This window comes from Microcebus murinus, chromosome 17, assembly GCF_040939455.1.
Source record: "Microcebus murinus isolate Inina chromosome 17, M.murinus_Inina_mat1.0, whole genome shotgun sequence".
Taxonomy (NCBI): Eukaryota; Metazoa; Chordata; class Mammalia; order Primates; family Cheirogaleidae; genus Microcebus; species Microcebus murinus.
Genome location: NC_134120.1, coordinates 4337004 through 4357019, shown reverse-complemented (window position 1 = coordinate 4357019; position 20016 = coordinate 4337004). Strand labels below are relative to the sequence as shown.

Here is a 20016-nt window from a genome sequence, read left to right as displayed (position 1 = left end):
GTTAAATTGTATGACCTTAATATAGTTAACAATGTTCAATCAAAATATACATTTTCAAGTGTCTGAATTAGAAATAGGTCCGGGATGTCTTCCAGGTGTCTCTAGGGCTTGCTCCCTCACCTCCTTCAGGCAGTTATTCAAATGTCACCATCTCACTGAGACCTCCCTTGACCATTCTAACTAAAAGTGCACGCTAGCCCCTAACACATACACAGACTTTGTGCCCTATCCTTGGTTTTCTTTTTCTTTCTCCTTAGCACGCATCACTGTCCAACACTACACATTTTACTTATCTGTCTGTTTGCTATCACTGGAATGTAAGCTCCACCTGGGCAGGTACACTGCACAAGTTTGTTCACTGCTGATCCTTCAGCACCCACAACCTGCCTGGCACGCAGACAGCATTCAATAAATATCTGCTGAAATAACAACATGGTGATTGGAAAAAGTCAGTATATACTACATAAACTTATTTTTGTATTTCCTTAAGAGAAAAAGTAAACACCTGCATACAAAGAAAAGAGGTCTAGAAGGAAAGACAAGGTATTAACAGTTAATACATCTGATTTGTAGGTGGTGGTGGTGGCTTCTTTAAAAGGGGACTGGAGGATTAAAGGACAAAACTTATATTTTTTAATTTTTCTTAATATATGGAATATGTAATAAATTATGGGGAGTTACTGTTTTAATTTCAAAACTGCACATGCACAAGAAGCTATGAATCACAGTTTGACAGCAAAATCGTTTAGACTGGAGCAGTGGTTCTCAAAGGCATTCCCAGCAACAAAACCCCCTAAAGAAGTTGAAACCAGGACCCCTGAAATCTAGAGACACAGCCTGCAAACTCAAAACTTCTTAGAAGACTCTCCTTTGATCTTAAAAATTAATGCAAATATTGTATTCTACTAGATAATTTATCTTTGTCTTATCATAAAAATGTATTACATTACTTACCAGTTGAGTTATTTAACATTTTCCCCCAAAGGCTTTGTGTTAATTTTACATACGAGGAAGACGCCCTATGCATCCCTGCCTGCTGGCACCCACCCATTTGAGAAGCACAGTGCTAGGGTGTGCCCAGATGTTTCAAGAACACCTACTGCCTCAACTGATCCATGAGTTCTTAAGGAAAAACTTATGTGTCCAGAACTTATGAAAGACTACTGTGAAAACACTGTAAATAAAGTCACCTGGTTTGTAAAAGTATATGCATATAAATATATAAATAAAATAATCTTAGTGGGTTCCTCAAAATCATGCTGTATCTCTCCCACTCCACGATAGTATTAAGTTACAATTAAGCTAGTAAATCCTGTTTGGTACTAGTTGTTTTAAGTACCAAAGGCTTTTTCCCTAATCTGAATTCCTGATTCTATAACAAATAGATATTCATCTGTCCCTAATGAAAACATTTGACAAGGTTTATTTACTTAGTTCAATTCTACAAATAGTTCTTAACCATATACTCTGTGCAGGGTAATATGATAAGTGTTTCAAAACTTATTTCATCCTCCTTTATTTAATTGGAACATGAAGGCTATTTTCTTACAAACATGTTTTCACACTTTAAAAATGTTAAAGCCTATTTTTTGCTGTTTTGTTTTTCCACAATTAAAATAGATATCGTAAAATCCCTCATTTCACAGATTAGAAGACTAAGGCTCTAAGTAGGCAACTAAAGGAACTTGTTTAAGGTCCCAAGCGAGAGGCAGACAGGCCCTGAGACTGTCATCTCCTAACTGTTCTTTGTACCACATCTTAGATAAGATTATAAATCTTACCAATGTAACTTTTGGCACTACTGAAAGCATATCTCCATTTCTCCATAAAATAAAACAACTGCACATTTTTAAGGGCCACACAATTAACAAATCATTAAGTTCCATGTATATCCTCATGCAGATCTATTAACATATGTCTACAAAGTTAAATGTAGACATTTAATGATATAGCCAAATTTAGTTTAAAAACATTTTTTTCAAGTGACAGCTTTTTGCCTGACAGCTTTGAATAAGTCTAATGTTTTAAAAATCTAATTTCTGTTCCTGATTTTTAATATCTGGTAACTCAAATAAATTACACAAGGTATAAATCAAGCCAACCTGATATGCCTTCTGCTATTTTTCTTAGTTGATAACATTTATACACACTCACATTTTATGTCAAAAGGGAACCATTGATTCCTTAACATCTAATTTTCCACAGTGAGACATTAAAAATAACCACCTGCTTAGAACATGGTCAATCATTCTATTCTTAGCACCAGACTTTTCCTTACCAAAAGATTGTATACGTGTCCAAATCACAGGCTGAAATTCAGGTTCCCATTTCAGGCATAATGACAATCACTGTAATTATATCAACCCACCAGGAAGTTCACTCAACTTACAAAGGAATAAAATATTCATATAAAAAGCATTCAGCTTCCCTCTAACAGAGCACTACATAAAGACTAATTTTAGTACTAGTGGCAAATGGATTAAAAGTTCAAGTTTCCTATTTAAATTTCTACTTTCTCTCCTACATGATAGAATTTTTGCAGGCATTGTCACCATTTTATTTGTCACAAGGCTTGTGGTATGTCTAGCATTACAAGTATTCAAGCAAGACTATTATGGCACTAAGGAAGAGAGCTGTGCTTCCAAAACCAGGGTAAGTGGAGCATTGGAGACCTATAGAGGACATGGGACATTCCTGGAGACTGGGGGGGGGGGAACAAAACTTAAATAGCTGAACTAATAAGTAACTGAATCCTTTTTTAATGATTAAACATAGACACATGGTTTATTAGAAGGCAAAATGTGCATGACTTTCTTTCTATATCTATAAACCGGGAAACCTTACGAGCAAAAGGTTTTCAAGAACGTAAACCATTCTCAGCATTATCCCTCCACTCGGTAAACTAACTACAGCGATGAATACAGCGCTAGGAACTCCTATGATAAAATGAGAGGGATTTAACAAGGTACCATTATAGCACGTCGAAACTTGAGAAACACTGGATCCTTATACTTCTTTTGAGTTAAACTGAAGCTGCTTCTTCTGTTCCCTGCTCCTTTCTCTTCCTCTGGAAATCGCCTCTCTAGCCTTAGAAGAGGGCCACTCCCCAGTTCCAGGGAACCCCCAGGGCAATGGAAGGGAGCGAGCCTCTGCGGCACCAGAACAAAAATAGCGCAGGCCCCTGCCTTTAGACTGGAAGACGGGGTAGGGTCAGAAGGTGAGGGCCAAGGTGTGGCAGTCTAGAAGGCAACTTGGCCTTGACATCCAAAGTGCAGCCCAGGAGGAGCCGCCCCAGGCCAACCTGCCTGCCCGGGCTGTCTGCTCAGGGATGGTGCGTGCACGATTCGTGAGCGGGAGAGAAAAATCTATACTCCCCTGAGTTATAAGACCCTAAAAACGAAGAAAGGCGGCTCCTGGTTACAGAGGAGCGGGGCCCAGGTGAGGTCCGCACCTGTCCCCGCACGTGCGGCGGCGCATCCCGGCCCGCGCGAGGCGCCCGGGGGCGCAGGGCTCCCCGCGGCCCCGCAGCGCCGACCAGCCGAACGCACGAGGAGAAAGGGCGTTTCCTTGGGAAACCACTTCACTTGCGTCCTGACCCGCGGAACCCCACGCTTCCAGCTGGAAAGCGTCTCCCCTGCCCGTGCTTTCGGCCCCTTCCCGCGCCAGGGCGGGACCTACAAGGCACACTCGGGAGAGGGCCGCGGGCGGGGCGGTGAGGGGCTCCCCCGCCACGCAGAACCCCCGCGCGCAGTCCCGCGACCGTCACCTGAACCCGGAGGCCGCGGCGCGCCCCACGGCCGGGCCCGCGCTCGCTCGCCCCGTGCCGCCGCCGCCGCGGAGGGAACAGCGCAGCGTCTGGAGGCAGTGCCAGTGCTGCCGCAGGATCCGACCGCGTCCGGTCGCCATGGAGACCAGGCTGGGCCAGCCCCGAGCGCCGCGGCTTAAATGTGGCGCGTCCGGTCCCGGCGCGCGTGCGCAGGCGCGCGGCCAGCAGTGCGCGTGCGCGTGCGCGTGCTGTAGGGCGGCCCGCCGCCTTAACAGCGACTGCTGGAGCGGCATTCTAGAAACTTCCGGGTCCCGGCTTCTTTCCCCAAGAAAGCCAAGGACGCCAGACGGCAAGTCCGCCGCTTGGGGTTTAGGACAGTCGCGCCTCCTTGGTGAGGACCTCGCTTGCTGGCTCTCTATTGTCTGGTTGTCTGGAGAACTGAACCGTAAAAACAAGCATTTGTCCATAAGGAATGGCAAAGCCCCAGTCAGACAGGAAATTTCCTAGTTTGCACACTGCTCTCCAGAAGGGCCACGAAAACATGCAGTTTATAACTGCTGTTTTGATTTTTTCAAGTTCTTGAACCATGCAGTAACCCAGCCCCGCCTTCCCGGGGCGCCAAGCTCTTGCTGCGCATGCGCAGTCAGCCCGCGCCGAGGTGTCTGGGAACTGTGGGGCCGTCGCCTTGCATTGTGGGAAGTGTAGGCCCTTCTGCTCTCTCCAGCGCGGCAACTCAGTCAGGAGCTAGGTCATCAAACTACTATTCCCAGGCCACCTCAAGGGTTCCCAGGGTACTTTGCGAAGGCATGGCGGGGAGAATGTGAATGTCAGCGTAGAAGGTACTCAAAGAGCATTTTAGTTTAAGTGGGAAGAGGAGAGAGGGGAAGGTAGACGTCAGCTTCCCTGAGGAGACTTTTCGTCTTAATGTACGATATCGGAGCTAACATTTTTACCTAATACGCTGCGTAATGTGAGTGTATTGACTTGTGAACCTGTCCGCTGGGTGTGTAGTGTGATTGTGAAGCTTTGCTGGTTGTAGTTGACATCGTCCCTCAGCGGAGCAGTTTCCTATGAACATGATTTGTACCTTTCTCCGAGCTGTACAGTATACGGAGAAGCTGCACAAGTCCTCAGGAAGGCGACTGTTTTTGCCATACTTTGTGCTTAACAAGGCTTGCTTGAAGACTGAGTCCAATTTGAGATGGGGGCTTCAAGAGCAGAAGAAAACCGTGCAACCTAGATGTGTTCTTGGAGTCACCCAGAAAAACATCTGGACTCAGGGACCGAGGCCCTGGAAAGCAAAGGAGGAGGATAGTAGCAAACAAGTGTCTGTACAAAGAAGTCAGAGAGAGGAAACTGCTGTCTCAACGTCACAGAAAGGTAAAAAGGAATACTTAACGTAATGATCGGTCTTCCAACAAAGGTGGTGAGAGCTGCCAATGCCCTATGACTCCGCGTTCGCTGCTAAAAATGGGAAAACAATTCATACGAATTAAAAGGTGGAACTGTTTAAACAGTTGAGAACCAGAGAATATAGACCTACAATCTTCACAAATTTAAACTCGGGTTTGAAAGTTGATCTTGAATTCGATATAACTGTTGCATTATGTCTAGGAAATTCTTTTCAATTTCTGTTAGTTCTGATACATATAATAAAGAGTAATTGGATAGGATAAATACAAAAGACAGAGATTATTCAGCCATAATCAATAAGAAAACTTTATGTAGTTCAACTCAATAAACACATCTGTTGAGTAACTGCTGTTATCCCCAGATATGTAGTTAGATTGTATAGACTACAGAATTAAAGATGTCCAAAACATCACTTGCCCTCAGATGTTACCTGCAGTAATAGAAAGAACATATAAAATAGGGAGGATGGGGGAATGTAATTTTGTCAGAGAAAGTCATAGGCGTTTTCATAGGTATTTTAAGTTTCATTTTTCTGTGGTTTATTTCTTCATTTAACTAGTTTGTAGAAAAAAGTAAAAGGCAAAGAAAGCAATTCAGACAGCCACGATTATACCAACACAAAGATGACTATTAACATTTTGGTTTATGTCATTTTGATGTACATGCATTTTAATAATTTTTAACAAAAGAATTGAATTATATCCTGCCAATAGTTTTGTAATCTAAATATGTGAAAACAATATCTAGTTTTTCATTTATAATAGTAGTTCTGCGTGAAGGAAAAGCCCCTATGCACAGGTGAAAGGCCTAGAAGCCTCACGTAGCATGTGTCAAATCACCTGGGTCAGGCAGCAGTGCTACTTGCACTGCAGGCTAGGCCTGCTCAGAGCCCTTTCCTAATCTGGACCCTATTTACAGGTGACAACCTATCTTGTTACTCAGTGTATGGGAGCAGTATTCCTAAATAGAGAATATGTGTCTCCAGAATCTAAAGAAGCCATTTTGGTAGAAGGTATAGGATGCAATAATTTGTCTGTTACTTGGGATGGGATGTCCTGGCATGTCTCACATGGTGTACCCCTACTAGTTTCACCGATGTGATTAGTGAGCTTCTGAATCTTTGTTGGGTCCCTCTCTCATATTTAGAACACATGTCTTACCAAGCCTTCCAACACACTTGCCATTTGTTACTTATTGGTTCTAACATGATGTGGCATTGATAGAGTTGACAAATGTGATATTCTGCTGAATATCAAGAACAGCATTGTCCAAATAAAACTGCAGTGATGGAAATGTTCTATATTTCTGCTGTCCAGTATGGTAGCCATGGGCCACCTGTGGCGATTGAGCACTTGAAATGTTGCTAGTGTGACTGAGGAACTGAATTTATTTAATTTTAATTAATTTCAAATCAAACTTAAAATAGCCATGAGTGGTAAGTGGCTGCTGTTTGAACAGCCTCAGTCCAGAGGGTTCCAGTCCCTTAAGACTCTCTTATGACAGATGGTGTGAGAATTAGTAGATTCTGGGCAAGACCATAATATACACTGTTATTATCTGTTTCTTGTTACTACAAACTACCATTCCTCCTCCTCAATAGAGATAGAAAAGAAGGCATTCTTCACACCAATGACCAATCCCATGAGACTGTGACTTTCCTATAAAGTTATCATATCTGGCATTGCATCTGAATTGGGGCTACTACTTGGTTGAGTTTGCAGTGAACCATTATCATTCTTTAGCCTCTACTTGGTTTTTGTAAATGGAACACTGGTAGAAATATGTTGCGGACCACCACTCTGCATCTTTACATATTTAAGAATAGCACTATCTCTGCCATTCCCCCTTAGATTTGATATTGTTTGTGATGTACTATCTGGTCAGTGGGGCAGTTTCAGAGGCTTCCATTTGACTTTTCCCATGATGATAGCTCTTAACCCATTTCCAAAGGAACTAAAAGTAGAGGTTGTTATTGCCAATTACTGGGTGTATGCTTTTCATTTATACATTTGGAAATAAGGGAAATGACTATGAGTCCTTAGACCCAGCTGTGAACTTATGAGCTAGACTCTTATTACATGGCCTCCTATGCAGCAAAGCCCTTTGATGACTCTGGATCCTCGGGTACCGTCAGCACAGACTCTGTGTGCACATTGATAACCATAAGTCCCTTTGGTAAAGGACCAGGGGAATCATACACACTTGCTCACGTCTCTCAGAGGGACCTGGCCTTTTTTTCAGTAAATGGGTTCCTGGTCTGAAAAGTGGTTCTGGTCCAGAAACTGGGGCAGTGACCAGGACTTTGCATTAGGTCAGCTGCCTTCAGTCTCCTGATCATACAGTATTAATTTCTCTTTGAACATATTATTGAATAATATCCTTGCCAGCTGCCCACCAGTCTTGCTTTTGGGAACGCTGAGTTCTAGTGACCATCTCTGTTGCTCTGTGCAGGACACCCCTGGCTGCCGCTGTAGCCTTGCCACTCATTATGACAGTTGCACCCACCTTGGCCTCTGATGGTTAAACACCAGGACCTGGTCTCTATCTCAGGATTCTTTCATTGCTGTCAGGAAATCCTGCTCTGTAATGACTTAACTATGGCTTTTCACAGCTTTGGAAAACAGTGTCCTTCAAGCCCTCCCATGGAACATAGGAATGTAGGCAGCTGGTGGGTTTTCAGGCTTTATATTATCAACCCGAAATAACTGAAAGGATCAGAATTCAGTTTTAAAGAGTGTATTCAAGTGAAAAGCTGGGAATGTCCATTTGGGAGACAGGCTCCAGAAAAATGGTATCAGCGTCCCAAAGTTAAAAGTAAAGTTCTGGCTTGTGTAGGCAGAAAATAAACTTAGTAGGATTATAACATTTTCTATACATGGCTGGTTTATGAGTTACAGCAATCTAATGAATTATATAGCTCGTTTTCATTTCCTAGAGTATCTTTAACATTCCATTGTAAGACAGTGTGATAGCAGCATATATCTTTGTGTGAGAAAGGTAAAAGGGAGGTTAACCTACAATGAAGATCAGCTGTGTCTTAACCTATAATGAAGATCAGGATGTGGTCTTCCCTGGGCCTTTTAGTCATTTACAACATTTTACAAAACAATGCAGTGCAGGTCAGGAAGGAGGTCAGCCTATAATCAGAGAAAAAGGTTACAGCTGCTTGCCACCTGACTCAGACCCCATAATCACATTCCTTTAAGGCTCAAAGTAATTTTGAGTTCAAACAGCCTAGATTTTTAATTACTTAATGTCACAGCATCTTTATCTCTAGCACGCCCACCCTCTGAGCCTGTGGAGACTTTCCTCCACAGTTTGCCACTTTCGGTCATTTTTACCTCCCTTAATGTGGGCCATCACTGTCCCCAAGCTTCGAAGAGCAAACCTATTCGGCCAGGATGCCCATGCTGATGAGCCGATCAACTCTTGCTCAGCTGGTTTTGCATTCTGTGCCCTTGACCCCCCACCCTAGAGAGACAGTCGTGTGTATGCTCTCCCAGCTCCTGCTGGTGGGCCTCCGGCTCCTTCCCTCAGAGTAGTGTTTGTGTTGTTCCTTCTGCCCAGGGACGTGGTAACGTGGCCAGGAGGGGAGGTGGAGAGGCCTCCTGAGGGGAGCTCCTGACTTGCAAGGCAGAACCCTGCCCCCCAGTTGTCAAGAAGATGGAAGCGCTGACCTTTAGCAAGAGGAATGAGCCACTTGTTCAGGCCCAGGACATTCAGGACAATTTTTGAGAGCATTGACCCTCTTGTCCCCATGCCAAGCTTCAGGTTCCATTTCCTTCCCTGCAGGGCCCTGGTTGGCCTAGGAGCCCTGATGGACTTGAAATGCCAACCTCTCTGCTGCTCCTAAGCCCTGAGCCTGACCCTCTGTGTTTTCTGCCCTCTGGATGCAACAGATGAGCCTCTTGTCATGCCATGGAGGAGCCTTCTGCCTTTCACACTTCCGCCTTCATTGGTGATTAGTTACCCTCATCCTCTCAGGAACGCCCCGACCTAGCTGAGGAGGCTCTCTTCAGATGCAGGAATACCCGAGAGGAACTGTCAGCCACCCACACCCCCCCAGCCAGGAGCACCCACAGCACACTGCAGCACAGCCCCCACTACAGGAGGGTAGAGAATTGCAGGAGCAAATGGCATGAGAGTTTTTGCATGAAGGTGTTAGGTCTGCAAGAGTGAAGAAGAAAAAGGTAGGCAATGAGCAGCTTCCATGGGAGACAGCTATCAAGTAACAAACAGAAATTTTAAAAATGTATAGAATATGGATATGGACTTAGCACAGGGCTTTACACACAGTAGACACACAGTGCCTGTTCATGGTAAAACAAATAGACCTATCGGATACCCTTAGCAAGGCGAGAAGGAATGTGTTGGGAGGCACAGCCAAAAATCTAGGGTGTTGGGGACAATGACCTGGTTTGTAATAGGGACAGATGTGGCTACCTGTTAGTATAATTGATATTGTATTCTCAATTTGGGATAGAATCACATAGCTAAAAATTAATATTTATTGAAGTGTATTTTGTGACATTAATAGAGAACAGAATGAAATGTAATGTAGGCCTCAACTCCTGAACCTTGGTAAGAAGATTGGATTTGTGGTGACAATTATTTGAATCAATTCCATGAATTACACAGATTTTGGCAGATGTAATTTGAATTATTATTTGAATCATATCTTCTATTGTAAGAACCTATACTGAAAACTTGAGGATTTTGCAGGGCTAACAAGTGTTGTTTCATAAAAGTAATAGAAGCATATTATACAAAAGGAAGAAGTGGGAAAAACAAAACAATCATCTCTGTTAAATTTTGTTGTTTTTCTAAAAAAAAAAGTTTATATTTAAGAACTTGGGATTTCTAATATTGTGAACAAATTAATCTATAAATACAATACCAAAAGATATCCATTTTTTTCAGCATCAGTAAAAAAAACATAGCTGTGATTTCAGTGTTATGGTAGCATAATCAAAATGTTACAGCTCTTGGCAGACATGAAGATACGTATACAATGTATATAGCTATACTTACACAACTACTCTGTCCTGTAACAATGTCCTTTTTTTTTTTTTTATGACAAAGTCTCACTCTGTTACCCAGGGTAGATTGGAGTGGTGAAATCATAGCTCACTGCAGCCTCAAACTCCTGGGCTCAAGCAATCCTCCTACCTAGCATCCCACGTAGCTGGGCCCACAGGCACATACTATCACACTCAGCTAATTTTTCTAGTTTTTGTAGAGACGAGGTCTCACTATTGCCCTATTATGGCTTGTTTTACACAATTTTCAAATTGTGGTCTTGAACTCCTGGCCTCAAGTGATCCTCACTCCTCATTCTCCCAAAGTACTGGGATTACAGACATGAGCCACCACTCCCGGCCGTAACAATGTCTTGAGTTTCTTTAGCTCTCAGAACTTCTATTTAATCCATATACACGTCTTCTATTAGTGTGACAAATAGTGTAGATCTCCATACAGGTTCTTCATTTCCTAAGTTCGTTTGATTCATAAATCTTTCTGGCCAACCACATTGTTGTTCTGAATTCAATTCTGTGTTTCTTTTATGCCCCTAGTCAGTGCCAGGGCAGGGGATGGCATTTGGGAAAGTTAGCATTAAGAGTTGGCTCCTGTTTTTGTCCCTTTGGTCCCTGTCCCTTTGGTTGACGAAGCCAGCGCTATTCATCTGTGAATGGCAGACCTGCATCTGGTGCTGCTAGTCTGTGGCAGTTGTTTTCACTGTGAGGGACTGGATCACTTGCTAAAAGGATTTCCTCCTACTAGAAATTAAGGCAGTAATAGAAGTATAATATTGAATTAAATTAAAGTATAGACTCCCCAGCCCTGCTCTGAGCGGATCGGATGCACAGGGAGGTTTTAAAACAGCTGCTCCGGAACACACAGCCCTCGCCTCGCCCCTCAGTCTGTTTCACCTGCGAGAGACACAGAAGCAGGGCTTGCCTGCTAGTAGCTGCTGTGTGTAACAGACTGGTATTTTCTCTTTGCAGTGAAAGAAGCAGGAAGAGATTTTACCTATTTAATAGTGGTGCTTATTGGAATCGGCATTACAGGTTGCAAAAAACAGCAAGTATAACACCCCAAATAGCTTTTTAACTTCCCTTTTCATGCTGCTCTTGCCTTGCTTCATCTTCTTTTTCTGTGATTTCAGGTGGCTTGTTTTACACAGTTTTCAAAGAACTTTTTTCTTCCTTCAGTCCTAATAAGATATATGGGAAAGCCTTAGAAAAATGCAGAACACATCCCGAGGTGAGTTCTCGAGATCGAGTTGCATGGACTCTGATGATAGGGAGAAAACGTTGGAGAGGAGGAAGTGGGCAGAATTCCAGCACCTGAGTTATGGAACCCGTGAGATTCATGTGGTAACGCGCCAGGGTTGGGTTGTGACGATGTGATTACGTCTTTGTTCTTGAAGCATTTTGGTTAAGAGCACCCAGAGGTCAGTGTAGGAATGTTTTCCTGAGAGAGTCATTTTACTGGTTTTTTATAGATACTAAATGCCTAGAATAAACCAAAATATCAAACTCATGTGATAAGTTTCTAGTCTTTAAAAAGCCTGACTCATGGCCTCGTGCCATACTAGTAATTGCTAACACTTCACAAGCGTGTGTCGTGCGCCAGGCACTCAGTGTCTCAGCACATCGTCTGTATCAAGATCCAGGGAAATCATCTGTGTCGGGTACGACGTTATCTCCAGTTTGCAGAAGGGGAAACTGATACTTAAAGAGATTAAGTAACTTCACCATGACCACTGAGCTGGCAAGTGGGAGAGCCAGGACCTGAATCCGAGTTTTTCTGATCCAAATCTTATGTGCTTAAGCACAACCTGCCTTAGCCGTTCCTTGGAGAACCGGGGGACGTGTGGAAAAGCTGCCTCAGTTCTTTGAAGGACACTGTCTACAAGGAAGGGTCCATAGCACCTTTCTAGTCACGGATCACCAGCCAGTGTGGCCCGTGGAGTGCCAGCTTTCTCACTCCCTGGGTGGGAAGTGTCAGCATTGAAAATACCACTCACTGAAACCCTAAGTCTTGCGCATTGAAACGTAATGACAGCATCATACATATTATGGCTGTTCTTCACCCAGACCAAGCAGTAACGTCAAAGACACAAAGAATAAGGAGTCTCGGGCAAGGGGAAGGGTGTGAGCCCACAGATCGCTCTCAGGAGACGCTGAACTGGTTTTCCTGGGGCACTGGCTCGGAGTGCTTCATTAGTTTCTCTAATCGTGTGGAAACTCAGAAGCTAACAGTCTCTGGCATCTTTCTTTTTTTTTTTTTTTTTGAGACAGAGTCTCACTTTGTTGTCCAGGCTAGAGTGAGTGCCGTGGCGTCAGCCTAGCTCACAGCAACCTCAATCTCCTGGGCTTGAGTGATCCTTCTGCCTCAGCCTCCCGAGTAGCTGGGACTACAGGCATGCGCCACCATGCCCGGCTAATTTTTTTTTTTTTTATATATATATATATCAGTTGGCCAATTAATTTCTTTCTATTTATAGTAGAGACGGGGTCTCGCTCTTGCTCAGGCTGGTTTTGAACTCCTGACCTTGAGCAATCCGCCCGCCTCGGCCTCCCAAGAGCTAGGATTACAGGCGTGAGCCACAGCGCCCGGCCTGGCATCTTTCTTTTTAAATCCACTGATTTCTCTAAATTGGACTCTGGGCAGTCTAGTTACTATGGAGAAAGAAGCAGGGAGGGAAACGTATCACTGAGTGAGTTGAAAATCATTAGGGAAATAAGGAAGTTTCCCAGTATAGCCATTGGGAATCCAAATTATATCTGAAAAAAAAAAAAATCACTCGTTACAGACTACAAAAAAACACATGGGTGGTAACCTATAATAATTAGATGTTAGGTTGCCTCCCCGGAAAGAGTTGCTGGGTTATTCATAAACTCAGCTTTTCATAGATTTTTTGCTCATTTTGAATAAAACAAAACTGCATAGAATAAACAGTGAGATATTTAAAGTTACAACTTAATTTGCTGCCTAAAATGCTCCATAAATAATAATTAGACCTAAACAATTTTGTCAACATTTTTTAAGGGCCTTCTCTTTGCTGGTACAGTGCCTGCTTGAAAAATAGAAAATCCTAATGTTCTGATATTGATTTGTTTATTCAAGTATATCTGGATACTCATTTCATTGTTTCAGCTACCCAGTTCTGAAATATCTGTCATCGTAAACATTATGCCCTTTTATTTATCCTGGAAAATGTGATACTGAATCTACAAAAAAAAAAAAAAAATTTTGTAAAGAGTCAAGTTTGTTTAGTTTGATGTCAAATCTGTATTTTTTAGAGAGAGTTCCATAGTATTTACATTTTAAATTAAATAAAAACTACATTTCTATATCGTGAATTTTTCCATTGGAATAATTGCTTCACACCCATAGCTCTGGATTATTTTAAATGTCATGATGGCTTGTTTTTTTCTCACTGTTTTTAGTGACTTAAAAAGTCATTTTGATCTCGTAGCTTTTATTAATAGTATTAGATCCCATTAATAAATTTTATTAAAAATGTTCATTTTTATCTTCAAACTGTAAGATGTCAGTAGTGAAATATTTGAACATTTTGTTTATTTTGTTTTTTGTAAGGGAAGTGGGAACAGCTTCACTTCAGCCTACATTGTTCTGAAACTACAAGCCACATAAAGTTGCCTGTTTTCATCTTGGAATGAAATATTGGCTCAAATTTTTTAAGGGATGATTTTTGCATAATCTTTTCTTTTTGTTTTTCTGTTTTCTCATCATTGGAATCTTCATTTTTGAAAGGGTCCTAGGCTTACTGATTTTTTTAAATCCTGTAACAGATAGCTTTGGCTGGGCACGGTGGCTCACACCTGTAATCCTAGCACTCTGGGAGGCTGAGGCAGGAGAATCCCGTGAAGTCAGGAGTTCGAGACCAGCCTGAGCAAGAGTGAGATTCCGTCTCTACTAAAAATAGAAAGAAATTAGCTGGACAACTAAAAATATATAGAAAAAATTAGCCAGGCATGGTGGCGCATGCCTGTAGTCCCAGCTATTTGGGAGGCTGAGGCAGGAGGATCGCTTGAGCCCAGGAGTTTGAGTTTGCTGTGAGCTAGGCTGACGCCACGACACTCTAGCCTGAGCAACAGAGTGAGACTCTGTCTCAAAAATTTAAAAAAATAAAGAAAAAAAAAATAGCTTTGTCAAAAAATGTTTCCTTGGAAAGCTTAGAAAAATGACACGAGGTAAAGCCCCATCTTTGTTGTGCAGGTGATCAGCGTCTTCGGTGAGTCCATTAAAGGCTACGGGGAGGTGACCAGGCGAGGCCGGAGACAGCACGTCAGGTACTGCAGGCGCCCTGAACCAGAAAGCTCAGGGTCGTTCTTAAGTGAAAGGAACTTAGACTTATGCCCGTTCATTTCTTGACAGTTGTGTTGAATATGAGAAAGATGGGCTAAGACACTCGCGTGTGAAGTTCTACATTGAAGGCTCTGAGCCCAGGAAGCAGGGAACGGTGCACGTGGAAGTGAAAGAGGTGTGAGAACCACGGGGTGGGGAGCTGGTGGCTCTGGGCTTGGTGTCGTTGTGCGCTGGTAAGGAAAGTAACACCTGGAAATGCTACATTTTTTCAGAACCCAAAAAGCGGTGAATGTGATATTCGATACATATTTGTAGAAGTTGAATCCTACCCTAGAAGAACTATTGTCGTTGAAGATAATCGATTCCAAGAAAACTAAAAGAAGCAAGCACGCTGTTGCCGGACGGGTGTGGATTGGTGCCAGTTCACTACTCTGATCTTCACAGCTCTCTTCCGGAATCTGTTCAAAAGAATAAGAAGGAAAGAGTATACAGCTTATAAAAGTGAATTTAATCAAGTATTTGTTACATGTAGACAAACTAGAGATTTTCTTGTGAAAAAATGTGGAAATAGAGCATATTTTATGTTATTGAATTGTCAATCATATTTCTGCTCTATTAAACATCATCTTTCATGATGAGAAATTTGTTACTGAAAATTTTGCATCATGTAAATAAAATAGATGTTAGTATTTTATGCTTTTTATATTATATAACTGTATAAAGGCTGCGGAATAAAATTAAAACTAACAAAAAAGTGTCAGAAGCAGCTTCCCTCCACGTACTTTGGAATCTGACTGGAGTTGAGCATGTAAAGATACGTGGGGACGTGGTGAGCCCCGTCCTTCCACCGTCATGGAAGGGTGTAGGCAGCGTATGGTTTTCAGGAATCTAGCTCACACATGCCCCTGTGTGAACTGAGGCCATGGCACGCAGTGGGGAAAGCATACACTCTACATCCGCGCGGGCCTTTTCTAGCAGGTGTGGGCCTGTGCAGGTGCCGCGGCCACGTCAAGCCTCCCTGTTGTGTGGCTCGTTAGGATGGCAGTGAGAGGGACATGTGCCTGCACCCTGGAAGACAGCCTTGAGAATGCGCACTGGCACCTCACACTGCCAAACGGCGCTCGGGAATAAACGAGAGGCATTTGAGTATGTGTGTGAGGCCCTGTAAAGTGTTTGTTCCTTCCCCCTCAGAACTGTCCATAGAGGAATTTCTGATGTGTTCTTAAAATTTTAGAATATCAGGTGACAAAGACCACCAAGCAGTCTTATCTGCCCTGTTTAGTTTATCTCCCTGCTTATTTAGCTAAGTTTTTGGTTTAACTGCTTGTTCTAAGTGTTTTTATAGTGAAAATTAAAAGCATTTAGATCTAGTATAAAGCTTCATAGTAAATACTTACATCTAATAGACAAATCCACACTTCCTGCTTTTATTCGGAAATACTCAAGCTAATGTTACCCTTCAACACATAAAATTTAGCACCATTTTGATCAAGGTCCATGGAAAGCCCTCTTGGGGTTTTGTTTGGTGTCTGCATTGAATCCATAGAAAATTTTAGGGAGTCATATGTCTAAGGGAACAATAATAAAATTTTCTAAAAATTATCCATCATATAGCTCATGGCAGAACAAGTAAAACTTCACCTGCATCCTACGTGCGGGAAGTCTAAATGGGCCCGGTAACAGCAGTGCTACCATTCAGGCCTTTAAGGCCTGTTTCTGTGTTTGTGTCCGCTCCGGGCACACATTCTGGTGCAAATCCTCTGTTCTTCCCGCTGGTTAGGAAGAACACCAAACACCCCCTCAGACCCTGGCCCTCAGGTCAGACTGGCTGGGGCTGGTCTCCATCCCCCCCAGCCCCGCACTGGCTTCAACAGGCTCCTACGTGGGCTTCCCCAGCCCACCCTGCCCAGCTTCTTAACCAGCACTCCTTTCCCTTGCCCACATGGCTCTGGTGGCCCCATTTTGCAGGCCTCCTAGACTTTGACCCGGCACCCCCTTAGGTTGCCATCTTTGGTCATTTTGCACAGCAACATGAGAAATGAAACCTTTCCCAAACACCAGCCAGGTCTTCTGACGTCTCCCCAAGCCTCAGTAGCAACAACACAGCCAGCTCTCTACTCACCGAGAGGAACTGAGGTGTCCGTGATTGTCCTGGACTAGTCAGAATTTACATCTAGGCTAGAGGTGGCATCATCTTCCTGGAGGAGTGACACCCGAAAAGCACTGGTGACCTCTCAACAAGGAAGAGGCCAGGAGTGGGCAGCAAAGGGGCCTGTTGGATTGCTAGGGCTGCCAGACCAAGTGCCACAAACCAGGTGGCTTAAAACGAGGAACCTATTATGTTACAGCTCTGAAGGTTAGAAGTACGAAATCAAGGTGTCCATAGGGCCATGCTCACTCTGGAAGCTTCAGGGGAGGCTCCTTTCTTGCCTCTTCAAGTGCCTGCTGGTTCCAGGTGTTCCTGGGCTTGTGGCCGCATCACTCCAACCTTTGCCTGCATCGTCACATGCCTTCACCTCTGCACGTGTCTCCTCTGTGTGTGTGTCTGACAAGGATACGCTTGATTGGATTTAGGGCCCACCTGCATAACCCATCCCCTCAAGATCCTTAACTGGATCACATCTTTTGCCATATAAGATAACACTCACGGGTTCCAGGATTAGAACGGGGACCCACCTTTGGGGGGCCACCACTCAGGAGGCAACCGAAAGCGTCTGCTACAGCAGTAAGTGGCTCAAGGTCACGCATGCTTCACGTGAGCTTGGAACAAGGGGCTTGCACCCGGACCTGTCTGATTCTCAAATTCTGGGTGTGGAAGCAGTCCCTAATGTTGCTTCCACGTTTCTTTGCCTCTCTATGCTTCAGGTTCCTCGCCTCTCAGATGAGGACAGTATCTCCCCCACAGGGATTTTGTAAGGATTACACGAGGTCACACAGAAGATGCTTCAGCGGTTGCCAGCACACGGTCACATCGCAACCACCAGTGGATTCTTGTCCTCCCTTCAGACTGTAGATAGAGAAGGTATCATTTCAACTGTTGTGCCTTCAGCAATTACAGTAAGAACCTTGTAAGACCACTTACTTACTGCATTACGTGACAAAACAAAAATGCAAAGAAAAGAATCATGTTCTGATCAAATAGTTGCTAGAACCATGGTAAATGATTTGTATCTATTGATTTGACCCTAGGGATTTTGCTCACGTTTAGAAAAGAGTGTTTTCATGGTAAAACATTTCTTTGACCACAAAGTGGTATAGGCATTTACGTGGAAAGCTCCATCTTAACAGCTCAGAATAACCATTTGCATTAATCAGATGCAACGGATATTCCTCGATTATCCGTTGACTGTCCAGCGTGGCATCTTGGCCCCCCCTTGCTCTCTATTGTGTGGGACATGATGCTACACGCAGTCAGTTATCTGTGTGCAGCTCGTAAGAAAGGCACGCCCCACACTTCCCCAATACCCGCAAAACATGCCAAGGCACCCTGCCTCATTATCTGTTTCCAGATTTCTCGCCCTGCCTAGGAAAGTTTAGTGAGTGCTTCCCTCATCTGCAATCGCCACACTGAAATCTGATAAATCACAAAATGCCTCTCCTTCCTCCTCTCTCTCTGCCCTGTCTCCTTCATGGCATTTGGGATGATCCTTTGTTAAAAACAGTTCACAGAAATGCAAATATATCATAAGATGCTTAATAGGTTTTACTTTACATGTTTGTTACTTTAAGATCTGAGGAATTTATAAAAAGTGGGAAAAAAAGCACACCCAAATTAAAGTTTAGTTGAAAAGAGCAAATTCGGCCGGGCGCGGGGGCTCATGCCTGTAATCCTAGCACTCTAGGAGGCCAAGACAGGCCGAGACAGGCGGATCATTTGAGCTCAGGAGTTCGAGACCAGCCTGAACAAGAGTGAGACCCCGTCTCTACTAAAAAATAGAAAGAAATTAGCTGGACAACTAAAAATAAATAGAAAAAATTAGCCTGGCATGGCGACACGTGCCTGTGTCCCAGCTACTCAGGAGGCTGAGGCAGGAGGATCACCTGGGCCCAGGAGTTTGAGGTTGCTGTGAGCTAGGCTGACGCCACGGCACTCTAGCCCAGGCAACAGAGTGAGACTCTGTCTCAAAAAAAAAAAAAAAAAGAAAGAAAAGAGCAAATTCATCAAAGAGAGTCCTGACTTCATTCCTTGCAGGTGGCATCAATAGCTGCATTTACTGCTCCCGGTCACTATTATTTGTTACATGCTGTCACATGGGCTCGGGGGCAGAGTGGCACAATGATGAATGCAGAGAAGTCCAAAATGATCTGAGTCAGTCATGACACTCTAGTCCAAACAGGAGTCACATTTATGAGAACTCATTTTTCACATTCACTTACTGTTCCTGCCATGTGTGAATGTGGAAAAGGGAATGTTCATTTACTTAAACAAATTCATCAGCACTGTTTCAGAGAGAAGTAGCTGTCAACGAATAAATGCTCAGCAAGGCACATGGCTTTCTGCTTATAGAGGAGATTTCTAAAGGAATACGGATTGATGTCTAGATGAACCAAGCAGGACCCCTTGTCTTTAGCACGATTGATGAAAATCAACTTGCTTTTCCTGGAAGCCACTGGCTGCTGTGGGTTAGGGGCTGCCAGGAAATGCTGTCAATTTTATTTAGGAACAATCAGATAAAAGTCATAAACTTATTACGCTAAATATCACAGTCATTGATATCAATTTGTAGTGAGCCTATAGATATATGAAATGGGATAACAAAAATAACAATGTCATTTCGAGTAGTTTCAAATAATATAATTGGACCCTAATAGGATCATTATCTTTCATATCAAAGAATTACAAAAATGTTCATTTTGTCATTATCAAATGTGATTGCCTCATTATTTACTTTATTTCTACTCATTCAATCCGGGAACGCCAATGCATTGGCTAAGACTCGTGCGGAAGATTTTTGTCCTTCATGATGACGCCCCCCGCGGCGGCTCCGTAGTGCGCTTGGTTTGCAAGCACAGGGGAGCAGGTCTGGCCTCGGAAACAAGTGGACCTCTTGGCTTGATCGTATCCGGTATTTGAAGCACGCTTAACCTGGCTCCTGTGGTTGCAACCCTGGGGACGCTTTTTCACATGGGCAGCTTGCAGTCCTCCTATGCAAAGGGCACGCGCAGACTCCTAGAGTCTACTAGAGAATCAGGGTTTTGGTGTGTGGAGAGCTCTGAACAATAGTTAAACAGGACAGAGCACTTCCGGATCCAAGTGCCTTCGCACAGATGCTCACGTCCCAAGGAAACAGCAGGTGCAGCCTCTGACTAACCCATGTAAGCCCTTCCAGCCTCAGTCTGCCAAGTTCTTGCTGTCTGTGTCACTAGGGCCCACTCCCCACCTCCCTCCCTCCACTCCCTCTCTCTCCTTAACAGACTGTGACGCCTACTTACAGACCATCTTGACAAATCTTTCTGTTCCTTCTTGATTTCAAACCGAGAAGGACACATGGTTTAGG

At 43.6% G+C, this 20016-nt stretch overlaps 2 protein-coding genes across 3 annotated transcripts in view; one reads left to right on the top strand and one right to left on the bottom strand.

Annotated features, from left to right (window-relative positions):
- The window catches only part of FBXO15 (F-box protein 15), a 77420-nt gene extending 73474 nt beyond the window's left edge, over nucleotides 1-3946 (bottom strand). For both annotated transcript variants that reach the window (XM_075993802.1, XM_075993801.1), the window contains exon 1: nucleotides 3767-3946. In XM_075993802.1, coding sequence (XP_075849917.1) covers nucleotides 3767-3906 — 140 coding nt within the window. In that variant the 5' untranslated portion in view covers nucleotides 3907-3946. The remainder of the gene's footprint in view (nucleotides 1-3766) is intronic.
- Nucleotides 3947-4529: 583 nt separating this feature from the next.
- TIMM21 (translocase of inner mitochondrial membrane 21) lies at nucleotides 4530-15206 on the top strand. The gene is made up of 6 exons (XM_012781218.2): nucleotides 4530-5146; nucleotides 11185-11247; nucleotides 11346-11443; nucleotides 14429-14502; nucleotides 14588-14693; nucleotides 14791-15206. Exons 1-6 carry the CDS (start codon nucleotides 4837-4839, stop codon nucleotides 14893-14895), a joined length of 756 nt encoding a protein of 251 aa, XP_012636672.1. The 5' UTR covers nucleotides 4530-4836; the 3' UTR covers nucleotides 14896-15206.
- Nucleotides 15207-20016: the final 4810 nt, after the last annotated feature.

Excerpts from the sequence above, each read along its gene's own strand:
- TIMM21 (XM_012781218.2), top strand. The coding sequence starts at position 4,837 with ATGAACATGATTTGTACCTTTCTCCGAGCTGTACAGTATACGGAGAAG. Across the intron at positions 5,147-11,184 it reads TGTCTCAACGTCACAGAAAG|TGAAAGAAGCAGGAAGAGAT; the intron begins GTAAAAAGGAAT and ends TTCTCTTTGCAG. Across the intron at positions 11,248-11,345 it reads TATTGGAATCGGCATTACAG|GTGGCTTGTTTTACACAGTT; the intron begins GTTGCAAAAAAC and ends CTGTGATTTCAG.